The following is a 16,032-nucleotide window of genomic DNA, read 5'->3' on the forward strand; positions in this document are numbered from 1 at the left end:
ATAATGGCTGCACCAGTCTGCATTCCCACCAGCAGTGTACTAGGGTTCCCTTTTCTCCGCATCCTCGCCATGCACTTGTCATTTGTTGATTTGTTGATGGTAGCCATTCTGACGAGTGTAAGGTGATACCTCATTGTCATTTTAATTTGCATCTCTCTGATGATCAGTGACTTTGAGCATTTTTTCATATGTCTCTTAGCCATCTGGATGTCTACTTTGGAGAAGTGTGTATTTAGGACCTTTGCCTATTATTTTATTGGATTGTTTGTATTCCTTTTGTTAAGTTGGATGAGTCCTTATATATTTTGGATATTAACCCGTTATCAGATGTACCATTGCCAAATATGTTCTCCCATACAGTGGGAAGCACAAATTTATGGTAATCATCTAGAGCAAATGAAAGTGTGTCCAGGACAGTAATTAAACATGGAGGATTTTTCTTGTTTCGGGTCTTCTAGTCTTTGTATAAGTTCTTGGACTGATTCATTAATTTCAAAAGCATATACATTTGTGGTTTCTATGAAACTAAGTATCATAAAGCTGTAAGGAATTTTAAAATATTATTATAAAATATAGCCGTGAATTCATTCTCAATTCAATATTTAAGAATATAACAAGGAATTTCAGTGTTTACCCAAAGCACATTCCTAGAAGAAGCAAAGGCAGAAACTGTGGGTGGCCCTAACCTGTTTGGCTCAGTGGATAGAGCATCAGCCTGGGGACTCAAGGGTCCCAGGTTCGATTCTGATCAAGGGCATGTACCTTGATTGCGGGCACATACCCAGTAGGGAGTGTGCAGGAGGCAGCTGATCGATGTTTCTCTCTCATGGATGTTTCTAACTCTCTATCCCTCTTCCTTCCTCTCTGTAAAAAAATCAATAAAATATATTTAAAAAAGAAAAGAAAAAAGAAATTGTGGGTGATTGTTGGTCTTGGAGAGACACCCTCAACTGAAAGTGTTTTCTGGGCTCTCCTCCTCCTTGCTTGGTTTACATGCTGTTGAACCTCATACCAAGTACTGTACAGGCGGCCACATCTGGTCACTGCTGCTTCTGCTCTGATGCCCAGTGTCACAGGTTGTGATATCTGCGCGCACGCGCGCACACACACACACACACACACACACACACACACACTGTTCATATGAGTTCAGGAATGTGATTATTTAATGGTGTCATAATATTTAGAATAGAGTAACAAGCAACCATTCAATTGCATTGTGACTTTTTTCTTAAATAGTTGCTTTCTCTTACAAATGCCCAAATTTTCTCACTAAAAAGTCTTATATACTACAATTTTAAACCCCAAAGTATTTGAGTTTAAGTTGCTTTGCTTTAAAAATGTGTTTCCTATTCCACTGCCAAGTGACCTTTTTGTTCTAATAATTGCTGGTGGGTAAGCCACAGGGACCTGCAGGCTGGCAGCTGCTGCTGTGGGCTGTTTCAGGCCAAATATCATGACAGGTCATTCAGCCCCAAGGAAGTCTGATTGAACGCAGTTAGCATGTGGTTCCTCCGACCTCGGCTTTAAAAGGTGCCAAAGCTACCAGTGGTTTTAGTGCAGGGGTGGGCAAACTTTTTGACTCGAGGGCCACAATGGGTTCTTAAACTGGACGGGACAAAAGCATGGATGGAGTGTTTGTGTGAACTAATATAAATTCAAAGTAAACATCATTACATAAAAGTTTACGGTCTTTTTTTTTCAATAGTTTTATTCATTTCAAACAGGCCGGATCCGGCCAGCGGGCCATAGTTTGCCCATGGCTGTTTTAGTGTATTCTTATCTTCTCTGAATAAATGCTATGTTTTCCTCAACAAAATGAAATCAGTCTGCAGGAGGCTTTTCCCCTCCTTCCCCCGAAGGCGACTTTCTTGCTGAGGCCGGACCTCCCTGCTCTCTGGCCGCGGGCCCTGCTGTTTCCAATGAGCGCCCCTGATTCCACACCTCACCCCACATCATCTGCAACTTTGGTCAGTTGTAAGGTGTTATTTTCTATTAAATGTATTATTCATATTAACACATATTTTTAAGGGGAGGTAGCTGTAAAAGGTATTTTATACTGTATCATTCCACTGATGTGAGCTACCTAGAGCAGTCAAATTCAAGGCTGGTTGCCAGGTCCCGGAGGGAGCGGGGAATGGAAAGTTACTGTTTAATGGGAACAGAGTTTCAGTTTTACAAGGTGGTGAAAGTCCTGTGGATGGATGGTGGTGATGGTTGCAAAAACAATGTGAATCTGCTTAATGCTGCTTAAAAATGGTTAAAATGGTAAACCTTGTATGTACATTTTGCCACAATTTTTGAAATATATAAATAGGGTATATAGTATCTCCACAAGTGACAGAGTGTATCCCTGGTCACTTGTACCTTTTCCTGAACCCATTCCTTTCCTTCCTTTCCAATCTCCAGAGAAATGCCCTCACTTTTTCACAAGCACACGGAGGGGACTTCATTTAATTCTGCTGGTTTCCCAGGTTCTCAGCAGCATTCCAGCCTAAACCACAGGGGTATGGGCGAGGCTGGGGAGTGGGGTGGTTGCACTGTTATGCCCAGAGCTCGGGGTCCCCAAGAATCAACCACCTGGGAGCCTCCTCCGAGACAATAAACGAAGAGTCTTTATTGCAAACCCGGGTTTGGCCCTCAGGCCCTTTACCGATGCAGCGGTGAGAGGAGAGCGCGATTCCCAGGAGAACAAAGGTGATACAGGGCTAGTCATTTGGGGGGGCTTGGGTTAGTGACGGGGTTGCAGAGACTGGTCACTTTGGTCAGGGTCTTCCAGCAGGGTCTTCCAGCACAGTGGCCAGGAAGTGACCAACACATTCTGAGGTTTGAGCCCTCCCTCACTACGTCCTGATTGGTCAACAGCGACACATAGGGAACAATTTATGGTATAGCCTTGTTAGGACCTTAGCTGCGTTCCTTGAGCTTCGTTGGTCCACTCGGGCGGTGGTTGGGGGAGTTAGGACATTTCTGGCAGTCCTGTGGTCACTCCCTCAGTGGGTGGGGGGTGTCAGGCTGAAGACCCAGCTCTACAAGTATGGGGATAGTCAGTTCTGCTTTGTTCTTTCAGCACCAATGTAGAGGATTAACTAAAGTTTGGGAAGGAATTAAACCAAGGGCAAGAAGGGAGTCAAGGGCCAGCAAAAGAGAAACCTTATGCCTCCCTGACCCCACCTCTTCTTTGGTCTCTGCCTCTAGTATTGGTCTGAGCTTAGTCTAGATGAGGCTGGTGGTGAATTCCCCGGGTGTGAAAGTAATTAAGTGCCTGTTATGTGAACATGTCTTTATGTAAATTTGTGTTTTTGTTTGCCTGTATCATTAAGGATCCCTGAGTCTACTAGGAGGCTCCAGTGCCAGTGAAATCGTGTCTTTGCAAATAAGATAAGCAGCCCAGCAGGGTGGCTCAATTGGCTGAGCATCACCTGGTGCTGTGTAATTAACTAGCAACTAAAGGGGTGTCTGGCCTTCTGCTAGCATTTATTTAGGGAAGGGACAAGAAAGAAATTTGAATTTATATTAAATTATTTTATAATATTTTCTTACTATAAGGCAAATCTATGCTCTCTTCTAATAGGCACAAAATGTGTTTAAATCCTCACCCAAAGATATGTTTATTGATTTTTGAGAGAGGAGGGGAGAGAGAGAGAGACACCAATGTGAGAGAGAAACATTGATCAGTTGTCTCCTTGTATACACCCATTTCAGGGATGAAACCTGAAATCTAGGCATGTGCCCTGACTGGGAATCAAACCCTCAACCTTTTGGTGTACAGGATGACGCTCCAACCAACTGAGCCACCTGGCCAGGCCCATAAGTCTAGTATTTTAAAGGTTTGGGTTGGGTTTTATTCAAAATAGAGAATCATTCTCTTAATTTTTTTTAATCTTCATCTGAAGATGTTTTTCTATTGATTCTTAGAGAGAGTAGAAGAGGGAGGGAAAGACAGGGAGAAATATCGATGTGAGAGAAACACAGTGATTGGTTGCCTCCTGTAGCCGTGTCACCGTGAGCAGGACATTTATTTTCTGTTGTGCCTGTTTCCTCATCTGTAAGTGGGGAGATCGTAGTACTACCACACAGGATTAGAACTGTTGCTGTCTGGGAAATGTGGAGCAGGCTGGCACCCAGGAATTATTGTTCTGGCGTTGACTGTTGTCATTGTTGTAGTTGTTTATTATACATTGAGTCTCTATTCTTTGCAACCAAAGAGCTAGTTATATGTTGACACTGCAATGCCCAGGGTCACTTGTGCTGAGCCGCTTGGGAAGGGCCTGGTGTCCTGTAGAATAAGGCAGTGCATGCGTACACTCTGTGGGTCCAAATCCCACCTCCGCCACCTACTACTGAGTGTCCTTGGACAAGTTCCTTAACCCCTCTGTGCCTCATTTCCCCCCAAGCACCGCCAGTCATTCTGATGTAGACATCTCAGAGTGGAGTTTGGAGATCACTGTACTAGCCCACCCTGCCTGGTGGCCTGTAATTCTATTCAGTTCCGTAGGCGGAAGGGAACTGCCAAGATTGCTGATATTTTCTATTTTTCTTTTTTCTGCAGCAAAAGATACGTTATTCCTTTGCAGTGCAGCTGCCCTGTAGATTTTGAGTTCCGTGTTGCTGTGATTCAGTCTCATCCGGCCTTTACTATTGAGCCAACGTCAGGTAAGGAGAGGCGAATTTTCAAGTTTCCAATTTCCTTAGAGTTCTTAGACCAATGAGGATTTGGAGAGTAGGTCTCAAGTTACAAAAGAGAATAAACCACACTTGGATATGTGCCAGGGTTCTTGTCCCAGCATCAAGGAGGGTTCAGCAATCTGGAGAAGGCTGTGTGTAGATTAAATAGGAGTCCAGAGACGAAGCATAATTTTGAAAGGCGTTTGGGGGTCAGAGGAGCCTAGCTGAAGGAGCTAAGTTCTAAGTTCTAAAGTCTCAGGTCTCCTCATCCCAGGACCCCATGCTTTTTATTAACACAATTTGTCCTGAGGTGAGGCAGAGATAAACACTTCAAAGGGTATACACAAGCATTGTCAGAATGGGGGAATTAGCCTATGGCTATTCAGGTGTTTGGCCAGTAGGAGGCAATAACATGTAGATTAAGATGCCTTTTCAGCTGTCTGGGCAGCCAACAATCATCCCTTTTCAGGTTTGGGGAAATGCCCTAAGCCATTCCCAACAGGCGACTACATGTGTGACTCAACCCTGTTGAGTCCCCAAGTTCCATCCACCTTTAGATGAAACTCTTGCAATGGCATGCTGGAATTGGTTTCCAGCAGATACAATATTTTCAAATGCGTAACGGTGACAGCTTTTACATATCTGGCACAGTGTAAATTGGAATTAGACACTTGGAGATAAAAACACTTAGGATCATTTGTGTCATGCAGATAATTTAAAATAATGCCCAGGTACATTTTTTCCAAGATCAAAACTTGAATTGACTGTAATTCTAATTTTGCCTCTTGGTACCTTATATTCATCTTTCAATTCAATGTCAAATAAAATGAGAGTATTATTTCCCCCAAGCCTCCGAGTCTTAGTGAGGTTCCGATGAATGTGGACAGCCCGTCTCTGCGTGCCCCAAGGACCTGGGTCCCCGTGCGGCTCAGGGCCTTTGGGAGAGAAATCCCCCCTGAAGTGGGTGCTGCGCCCCAGCTCCCGGCATGTGGTGTCTGGGTTTGGGATGTAAATAGCTGTCCACAGTGGTTCGCTGTGAGCACTGGAGGCTGTTTTTAAATGTCAGGGGAGTTGTCCATTTGTTTCCTGCCCTTTCATCTTTGCAAGTGCATATTTTGTCCAAAATGAGGGTTCAAAGCAGAAACTTTGAATCACTTCTAAATTATAAAATGTAACTTGATTATTTGCTGGAGAACCAGGAGCCATTCTGAGATTTTTACAATACACTGTAGCCACTATTTATATTGCAGAAAACGGCTAGATTCTCTTTCCAGAGAGAAGACTTTTGTTATTTTTAAGCTTTAAAAAGAAGATAAAAATAAATGGTTACAAAAAATAAACTAAACAAGGTAATATTTCTGCTTTTACTACAGTTGATGTTCTCACAATCGGCCTTTTGGTAGAACAATAATAATAACACTTAGTGAGGCACTCCTCTATTCTAGGCTATACATATAGATAGAGATATATTATATGCATACATTTAATCTGTACCAGAACCACATAAGCTCTACAGTTATTATTTCTATTTTATAGACATAGAGATGAGACACAGAGAGGTTAAGTGACTTGTCCAAGGACGCTCAGTAGTCAGTGGCAGAGGTGAGATTTGGACCCACTCAGTCTGGTTACAAAGTGTGTGCATGCACTGCCTCATATGCACAAACTGAATTTCACCTTCACTCTGGAGAGGTCATAAAAATTTCACCCACGAGGTGTGTCGGTCAAATAAACTAGCTCCTGTGATCTTAGTCTGGACTCTACTCAGGGAAGTAGAGATTGTAGCAAGAAAGAGAGGGTGCTCCTGCCCACAGTGGCCCGTCAGCCCACACTGAACCTATGGGTTGTCCCTGAGAGCCACACTCTAAAGCAGGTCAGCTGAGTCCTGGTGGAAGGACATCGGGTCAGGGAAGGCATGGGGATGACAAGCCTGGAAAAGAGAAAAGGACACTGGAGGCAGGTTAGCTGTGTCAATCTTGAGAGTCGCCGTGGAGAGGACAGGAATGGGCTTGTGCCCTGTGGCTCCAGAGGGTAGAGCTAGAACCAGTGCATCATCTAGATGCCCAAAGATGATCTCATTGCTTAGCCATCACTGGAGACTGGTGGGAATGCGACAGAGGGCAGTCAAACCTCAGATGGGGGCTTCAACTCGGTCAGTGCCCCACAGTGTCCAACACTGCGATGCCCAGGATGACCTGGCTCAGCAGCCCGGGCTCAGCCTACCCGGCCTGGTGGTCTATAATCCCATTAAGTTCCACAGGCAGAAGGGAACCGCTGAACTTTCTGGGCAGCTTGATGGGAACGACTTTGAGGGAGGCCAGTGGAGCTGCAGTGAGAAGGTGTGACCGAAGTGGGGGCAGGCAGGGGAGCAGGAGAGCATTGTGCTGGGAATGAAATCATTTAGGCCTCGAGAGCCTGAACTAGGCTGGTGGCAGCAGCAACAAAAAGGAAGGGAGAATTTGGGAGAAAGCTAGAGAATCTTATGGCCAAGTCATTCTTTAAAAAAAAAAATAATTCCCAAGACACAGAATATTAGTTTACCAAAAGGGTTTTGAAGCACAACCTATTAAACGCCTGTGGCTGTGTCCATAAGCAGAGACAGTGCTCGCACATATGAATAACAACTGTACGTGAAACACTAAAACACCATGCAGGCCTTGCCACAGGCGCTCAGGTTGTGCACTGCACAGCCACACAATTCAGACCAAGGGTGGTACCTGCGCACATTTCCTGCTCAATCTGAGAAGCTTTTGTGGTTGCTTGTCTTTTAAATTCCTCCTTTAAGTAAATTAAATGGAATATACCAGTTTGGAGTCTAAAGAGAGATGAGAGCCAGGGACATAAATGTTGGCACCGCCTGAATATTGACGGGTTCGAGGGCTGTGGGACTGGCCATGAGGTCACCCAGGGATTGAGTGGACTGAGGCCCGAGCCCTGGACACAGGCACTCAGAGGACAGCAAGGGGAAGTGGGTCCAGGGCAGAGACCAGGGAGGGAATCAGGAGAGTGTGGTGCAGGAGAAGACATGAGTGATGAGTGAATGAATGAATGGATGGATGAAGAAACAAGGGCAAGCCCGGGCCCTTGAACTTGGGGAACCCCGCCTCTGGTTTTAAATAATCTGCTTCATGTGGATGGTGCTGCTGACCTGGCTTTACAAGCTGGTCTCCTAGGCTGACCACTGAGCCTCCTGGGTAGCTTCTTTTTTTTTTTTTTTTTTTTTTTTTGAGGCTTCGCCCATCACTCTGCTCCACTGGTCTCGGCATTTTCTTGCTTTGGTTTCCCACTTTGCTGGTGTAGCGATACATCTTGGCTGTTATTCTTTTGAGGCTGTAGAATTCAGTGATGGATTTTATTCACCGGCAGTGAAACCCCTTGGCTGCGTGGACAGTGAATGCAGTTTGGGCGGCACGTAGCCAGCCCACGGGAGCTTTGGGCTTTCCTGGCTTGTCAGGCATCTAGCTTGACCCATAGGCCTTGCAGCTGGACAGTCCTGGTTCACTTTTTCGGCCAGTAAGTCATCTTGCCTCCATTTCACAGGTAGACTAGGAACTATAGGCTGATTTTACACAGTGAGCAGGAGTATTTTGTACACACTGTTTCAGATACTTCTTTGCTAACTGATTGCCGGAAGGCCTGTGGAGCTGCCCATTGGTCCATTAGGTTATAAAGCAACTTTGTCTCTGGGAACTGGAAGCACCCAACATCCATGCCTCCCAGGCATTTTGTGCTCAGGCTTGCCCAGTGCCAACATTTGAGTAAAGCTAATTCCCCTTACAAGATTTGAACCTGACATAGAGCCCTCAACTTCAACTCAACTGGCCATCCGGCCACCCTCATGCGAGATGACTGTACTGCCAGGAGTTGGGTCTAATGATGGCGCCAAGATTTCCCTGAGCTTGGGGGACATGAGTAAAGGATTCTGTGACCTGCCCTGTACTGTTGACAAGAAATCATACACAATTAAAACAGCAAGACACTGTTGATGATTTTGGAAGAGCCAGCAATACATGAGTTTGGCCAAGATCTTATTACTGTTGGAGACCAGCCACATCCCACAGAACTGTGTTGCACTTGTTTACTTTTGACTACTGTGAGATCTTGGACATCCCCCTGATGTCACACATTCAGGGGGAACGAATCCAATTCACATAAATGGTAACTGTAGCATAAAATGGCTAGTTTAGCAAGAGTTCCTGGGGCTATTGCCCAGTGTTCTTGTTTCAAGACTTTCATTCTCTTTTCTTTTTCAACTATGATGAACACATCAGGCATTTACAAATAGTTTTCTATTTTCTTTGTCTTCCAAAATGTACATTTTTACAACTTTGTATTGATTTGGGCATAATCCCAGAGCCTTTGCTCTTGCTTTGGCCTCAGGCTACTTTTAGGTTATAGGCGTTACCCACAGCCCCGGGGCCACCAACCCAGCAGGCAGCACATCCAGCAAAGAGCAAACCCCCTCCCCCGGGATCAGCACGAGGAGGACACCGTAAACACTGCACCTTGCTGAAGAGGCCAGGTGCCCCGGGGGCCTCCTGACTTGGGCCGCCCTTTTGGACTCAGCCCCTAGTCCAGCCACAGCCTCTCTGTCGAACCCATTCATGCTCCTACAATAGCTGCCATGCGCTGCCCTCCTCCCAGCACTTAGCTTTCAAAAGGAAGTGAGTGTCACACCCTGTTTTCCTTTTTTTCTCCAAAAACCCCTTGACTAACCTATCTTATCGTGTAACAAGCCTCACCTGCGCGGTCCACAGGCAAAGCCACTCCTTCCCGACAGGAATGTGAATAGGAAAGGTCACCCCGCTGATTCTCCCTGCCTCACCACACGCCTGTGATGGGCGAACAGACAAGGATTGCCAAGGGGAGGGCAAGACCTTGGGATCTCCAGACAACAGGAGGCCCCATAAAGTGTGTCTTACTGGTGGTCAGGACGACCGAGAATAGCGTCATCCCAGGAAATATTAGCTGACTGTAGGGCTACACAGAGGGACGGAGACACAGTGGTATCTTTGGCAAGTGACACAACTGAGTGAGATACACCAGCAGAGCGCTTCTGACAATCTTCCAGTTCAGCAAGCGGAAGACTGGCCGGGCCACACGCGAGATTGGAAAAGAATGCTCAGGGGAAGTGGAATCAAGAGATCAGACTTTTCCATGACTTTCTCCAGCACCAAACCTAATGGTGAGGGAGAACCGCTGGGGACAGTTAATATATAAATGCAGGTGCAGTCCCTGTGTCCCTTATCGAACTGGTCGAGGGTGGCGTGCTGAAGAAAGCGGGGAAGCCAGATAAGCAAGGGGTGGCTCTTTAGGCACAGACTCCGGAGCAGCCCTGTCCCTTTGTTGGCGAGGCTACATTTCACTAGGCGCGCAGTACGCCCTGGGAGCGGCAGTGCCTGCATGCAGCCGCTGGCGCGATGTTAGCGCTCGCTCCCGCCTACTAACTGTTAGCCACATGCCAGGCACCTCATTACACGCACTGCCTCGTTTTTCCCCCCCAGCCCTGTGAGGAGGGCCCATTGTCAGCCCCTTTCACAGCTGAGGACACAGGTGCAGGGAGGCCAGCTGGCCGGACTGCAGACTTCAGCCTTCGAGGACACCCTAAGCCGGAAGAGGAATGGCACCAGGGGGCCGTGAAGTAGGAGAGGGGGGCAAATAGAATGTAGCACAGACTTCAGCACCTTTCACAGCTGAGGACACAGGTGCAGGGAGGCCAGCTGGCCGGACTGCAGACTTCAGCCTTCGAGGACACCCTAAGCCGGAAGAGGAATGGCACCAGGGGGCCGTGAAGTAGGAGAGGGGGGCAAATAGAATGTAGCACAGACTAGAGTTTAGGAAACTTGTATTTTGTGAGAGAAAAGTTAGAGAAAATAATAGTAGCTCTCAACCAAGCTTATGTATTCTTCTTGCCTTCAAGGGCCCTTGGTATCACCTGTTCAAGATGACATGTCGATTTGGGCTGGGTACACGCAGTTGACTACAGTGGCGGTCAGTGAACTTCACCCAGGGAACGATGCCTGTGCCCTGACCAAACTCTGTACCCTCCATTCTGAAATGCCAGTGCCACTGGGCTCGGGGAGAGGTGAGGCAGTGTTTGGCCCAGCCTGGGTCCTGCCCAGAACAGCAGCCTGTCTCCACTGGGGAGCAGGTCCTTCCGTGGGCCCCACGGGGCTGACTGGTGAGGGTAATGGCACCAACAGAGGGAAAAGGAGGCTCGGGTGTAAGTAAGTGTGGGAATATTGGGCTCAACACATATAAATATGTTTCTTTAAACGTGGCCTTATAAAAAGGAAATGTGTTTGTTATAAAAAATCCCCAAACTGCAAAGAAGTACAAAATCCAATTTGAAAAATATTACCCAGAATACCACCACCCCAGAAAAAGCCGTCGTGGGCATCTGTTGGGCACTGTTACACCGTCCACGCTTCTGTGCAACGAGCAGAAACGAAGGGGGACTGCGCACAGACAGTGATCCAGAGACAGGTAACAATAGTAAAAAAGCAGGACCTATCCACAATAATAGAAGTGTAATATGCTAATTAGACCAGACATCCTTCAGGATGAAGCTGGGGCTGCGAGGGAAGCCCAGGTCCCGGGAGCCAGAGGGAAGCTGGTGCCAGCAGTGGGGGGAAGGAAGGCCTACTCTTGCACGAATTGTAAATAACAATACTGTTTTGTCATTTGATATTGATTGAAGAAAAACAGATGAAACCGAAGGAATGGATGAACTTCCTTGGTATAAGTGATATTCATTCCTAAAATGCATGACTACAAGTAAGAAAGATTATAAAACATGAAGAGGTCAGAGCCACTTTCTATTTCAATTGCGGGCTTCAACTTCAGCCAATGTCTTGGCTGTGGACGAGGGGGAGTTCACACCCATACACTCTCCCCTCCCCTCCTTACAGCTCCCAATTCTGTTATGTTATGTCAGCCAGTTCTGTAGCATTTGTATTCTGACTAATGGCCATAAGTGCCTCAGATACTTCGTTTCTATTTAAATGGAACTAGTAGCCCTGGCCGGTGGCTCAGTGGGTTGGAGCATCATCCCTTACACCAAAAGGTTGCGGGTTCATTCCAGGTCAGAGCACATACCTAGGTTGGATCCCTTTCCGGGGCACATAAGGGAGGCAAACAATAAACCTCTCTCTCCCTTCCTCTCTCTAAAACGCAATAAAAAACATACCCTCTCATGAGGATTAAATAAACAAATGAATGGAACTAGGGTTTCACCTCCATTCTTTGCTCCCTGTTTTCTCCATGTCTGTGTTTCAGTTCCTTTTCTGGCATCTGAGTTTTCTCGTCTAGTGGCTTGCTAACCGAGGTCCCTGGGTGCTACACTCCTGGAGTGCTGGCATATCTGGCGCTACATGCCTGGAGTGCCAGCATGTTTGAGGTCTCTCTGCTGCCTGTCACCTTGAAGGGCAACTTGACTGGTAGAAAAGGCAAAGGAATGAGTTGGGAGAAGGGATGATGGTAATAATAACAGTAATAATAACGGAAACAATAGCTAATGTCTACACACATGGCAGACTCCACTCTGAACGTAAACACACTCAATACTCCCAACAACTCTTGGGAGTTGATTCCGTGAGAATGCCCACCTTCCAGATGAGGAATTGGCGGCAGAGAGTGTTAGGGAAGTTGCCCAGGGGCGGAGCTGGGATTGGCACCCAGGGCATCTTGCACCACACTCCGAGCTCCCTGGGAGAATGTCTCCCACAACTGCCCGGTGCCCACCAGGGCCGGGTGAGTGGTAGGAGAGTCTACGACAGCATCTGTCCCGTGAGCAACGGCAATTCTGTGGTTGCTCACACTCTGCTCCAGCCGCCTTCTGGAGTGGGTCTGGGGTCTCAGACGCTAGAAGTTGCCAGGCAGCTGGTGACTGCATCCGCTCCCCTCCCTGCTGTCTGAGCTGTTGGGGTTGGGTCTTTGTCATGATCCCCACTTCTCCAGGGCCCAGCCACACTCCCACATTTTGTCACGTTAAGCAAAGGGGAGTTGGATGTGTTTTCAGGGCTGTAACTCTCACTTGAGGGAAAAAAAGGGGGAACTCTCCTGCCCCCTCCCCCTCCCCCTCCCCCCCCTCCGCCCCCAGCTCTCAGGTGCCACGTGCTTCAGTGGCAGTAGCTGGCAGGCGTGCTGCTCAGCTGTGCTTTGCGGTTGTGGGCATGCCCCTTGTTGCCGGGAGCCGGCCCATCCTTGCTGTTTCAAGGGACCTGGCATATATGGCATACTGTTCTTAATATGTTTGCTCACCTTCTTGGCACTATGAGTTTTAACCAAGGTCACCTCTCTGAGAAAGGTTGTTTCCCCAGGTAGGGATTCTCCCCTGAAGTTAGGGAGGGAATAAAACGCCTTCACTAAGTGCCAGGCGGGTAAATAATCTCTTTAACTACGAACAATCATGCTTAAGCTACATAATCTTTACTCCCTGGAATGGAGAGAACCTAGAGACAGAACCTGGCTACAGAACCTGGATAGAACATGGCAAGAGAACCTGACTAGAACCTGGTGACTGAACCTGGCTGGAGAACCTAGTGAGGGAACATGCTACAGAGCCTGGCTGGAGAACCTAGCAAGAGAACATGGACACAGAACTTGACTGGAGATTGTGGCTAGAGATCCTGGCAAGGCTGCTGATCAACTGAACGCTGTCTCCGTGTCATTCCTTCTTCGCCGACTCCGACCACACCTTTGGGGACCCCTGGACCTGCTGGGGTTGGGCCCCAGCACCTTGTTTAATAGATCTCTCTTCTCTTTCATTTGGCACTTTTTTCCTTGTTGTTTTGGTGAGTGTGGCAGCATGGTAGGCAAGTTTAAGTAGCTTCTTTTCTTCCTCGTTCACCAGAAGTGCTGCTGGGGGTGTTCCTGCAGGGTTCGCATCCTCCCACTTCCTCTCGGGCCTTCGCTCAGAGCCTGGTCCTCAGCACCAGCCCAGCATCAGGCTCTGTGACAGGAGCTGAGGTGCCAAGGGCACAAGACAGACACCCCGCTCTGCTGGGGCTGGCATTCTAGTGGGGAAGAGAGACCAGCACCCCAAGAATGGCATTGCCCAGAGGAGAAATGATTGGGAAGAAAAATAAGACCTGGTGATGGGACCAGCTCACGGCTCTCACCCAGGTGGTCAGGAAGGTGTCTGAGAAGGAGTGTCAGCTTCGACCTGACGGAGTGAGGTCAGGTCGGGCAGAGCCGGGGAGGAGGGTTTCAGGCAGAGGGAGCCATCAGCGTGAAGGCAGCAAGGCCGGGAGAGGCTCGCATGGCCGTGTTGGAAGGAAGAGGGAAGCCCAGCGTGTCTGGAGGGTGTAAGCAAGGGCAGGAGGCCATGAGACCAAACTGGAGAGGCTGATGGGGACTCAGTCGGGTAGGAGTTAGGGTTTGGTTCTGAGCTGGGAGTGAGTCCATTGGCGGCTGCTAAGCAGGTGGGGCATGACCTCACTTGGGGGAGAGTGTGTTGGAGCAGCGGACAGTCCCTGGGGCAGGCAGCTGAGATGGGCCTGGGTGGGTGCTGCCATGGAGATGGGCGGGGTGGTGGTGGAGTGGACAGGCTGAAGGGCGGGCCTGCCAGTGGGGTCAACAGGGGGCTCCTGGTTTAGTTTGAGCAGTGGGCGATGCAGGGGCTCTTCACTACGCTGCCAGCAGCTCCTTGAGTTCAGCAATAAGCACTCCTGTGCGGTCACTCAGCCCTCCCAGGTGGCGCTGGGCACGCTGTCCAGCACAGTGGGCAGACGGGACACGTGTGCTGCACGCACTGCTCCCCACAGTGGCTGTGGGCCCGGCAGTCAGTGACCTGCTGACCGGCTGAGTTTTCCCAGCACCTTCTCCTCAGGCTGCTCCTGGCTTCCCACCCGTGCGGCAGAGCTCTGTCTCTCATCCTGCTCCCAGGGCTGTGTTTTGGATGTTTGGTGGATGGGGAGGAAGGGAAGATTTCAATACTACACATCCCTGGTTCCAGTCACCAGCGCTGGCTGGAGGGAGAAGGGATGAGAGATTAAAATAAGGATACGTTTTTCCAAGAAACATTTCCTATTCTTGACATTTTTAAAAAGTGTATTTTTATTAATTTCAGAGAGGAAGGGAGAGGGAGAGAGAGAAATAGAAATGTCAATGCTGAGAGAGAATCATTGATCGCTGCCTCCTGCACGCCCCACACTGGGGATGGAGCCCACAACCCGGGCATGTGCCCTGACTGGGAATCGAACTGTAACCTCCTGGTTCATAGGTCGACACTCACCACTGAGCCACGCCAGCTGGGCTCTTCTTGACATTTCAATGATCATTTCTTACACAAGAAGTTACAACTTGCTCATTTGGCTTAGACAACGGGAAGAGCACATTGACAGGACACACACCGTGTGCCAGGCATTATCACAGACCCTGTGCATTCTTTTCTCCTCACCCCATTTTACAGATGAGAAAAATGAGGCTTAGGTAAAGTAACCACACCAAGTCACAGGGTTCGTAGAGGCCGAACAAGGGTGTGAGTCCGGATCTGTACGGGCTCTGGCCTTTCCTTGTCCACACGCTCTGGGCAGCAGTGATGGCCTGCGATTGTCCCAGGGTGGCATGTGAGTCAGGTGGAAGGAACACCTTGCAGCCCTCCCTTCTGTAACCCAGTGAGTCAAACAACTAGTAGAGTTTTCCAACTGCTTGTTCATGGACAGTTTCTAAAGTATTAGCTATTAAATTCCCAACTGGGGCTTGAAGAGATTAAGAAGTTTGCCCCAAAATCATAGCTAGTGAAAGCCTAAATTTGGAAGATTAAGGCTAATACCTGCTGACACTCCAAGCATGTGGGAGAATGGTCTATACTTCCTGAGCTCTTTGAAGAAAAATGTTACTTAAAAATTATAACGACGTTGTAATAACACTATATGGACACGTAAGAAAATAATTTTTTTAAAAATAATCCCCATCCTGGGCCTATGCCCTAACAAATAATGTACTTTTTAGTTTCCCTTTTCTTTTAGTAACTGCCCATATTTATGCCTGTTTTACTTAATTGTAATCAAGGCAAATATATAGTGGTATTTTCTGGTGACTTCATTTATAATTTCTAAGTGTTGTTACATTTTCTTCATAATACTCTTTTATTGATAAACTGGGGTTTCCTTAGCCTTTGTCTCTGCCTCATCACCCTCCCTGCCCTGGACTTACCATTATCCCTGGTTATGTTAAGGGTAATGATCTGACTTGAATGGAAACCACAGAATCATGGTTTGGGGAGGTTTTAAATGAAGTAGTAAATTTTGGGGTGCTCCTCTCACTTTTACTTATTTTTTTTTATATTTTATTGATTTTTTACAGAGAGGAAGGGTGAGAGATAGAGAGCCAGAAACATCGATGAGAGAGAAACATTGA

General features: G+C 47.7%; 1 protein-coding gene across 1 annotated transcript in view; it reads left to right on the plus strand.

The window, feature by feature from the left end:
* Positions 1-16,032, plus strand: part of CFAP221 (cilia and flagella associated protein 221) — an 86,482-nt gene that overhangs the window by 27,508 nt on the left and 42,942 nt on the right. Inside the window, exon 7 of the mRNA XM_006769666.2 lies at positions 4,553-4,656. Coding sequence (XP_006769729.1) covers positions 4,553-4,656 — 104 coding nt within the window. The remainder of the gene's footprint in view (positions 1-4,552; positions 4,657-16,032) is intronic.

The sequence above is a fragment of the Myotis davidii genome, unplaced genomic scaffold (assembly GCF_000327345.1).
Source record: "Myotis davidii unplaced genomic scaffold, ASM32734v1 scaffold3, whole genome shotgun sequence".
Classification (NCBI taxonomy): domain Eukaryota; kingdom Metazoa; phylum Chordata; class Mammalia; order Chiroptera; family Vespertilionidae; genus Myotis; species Myotis davidii.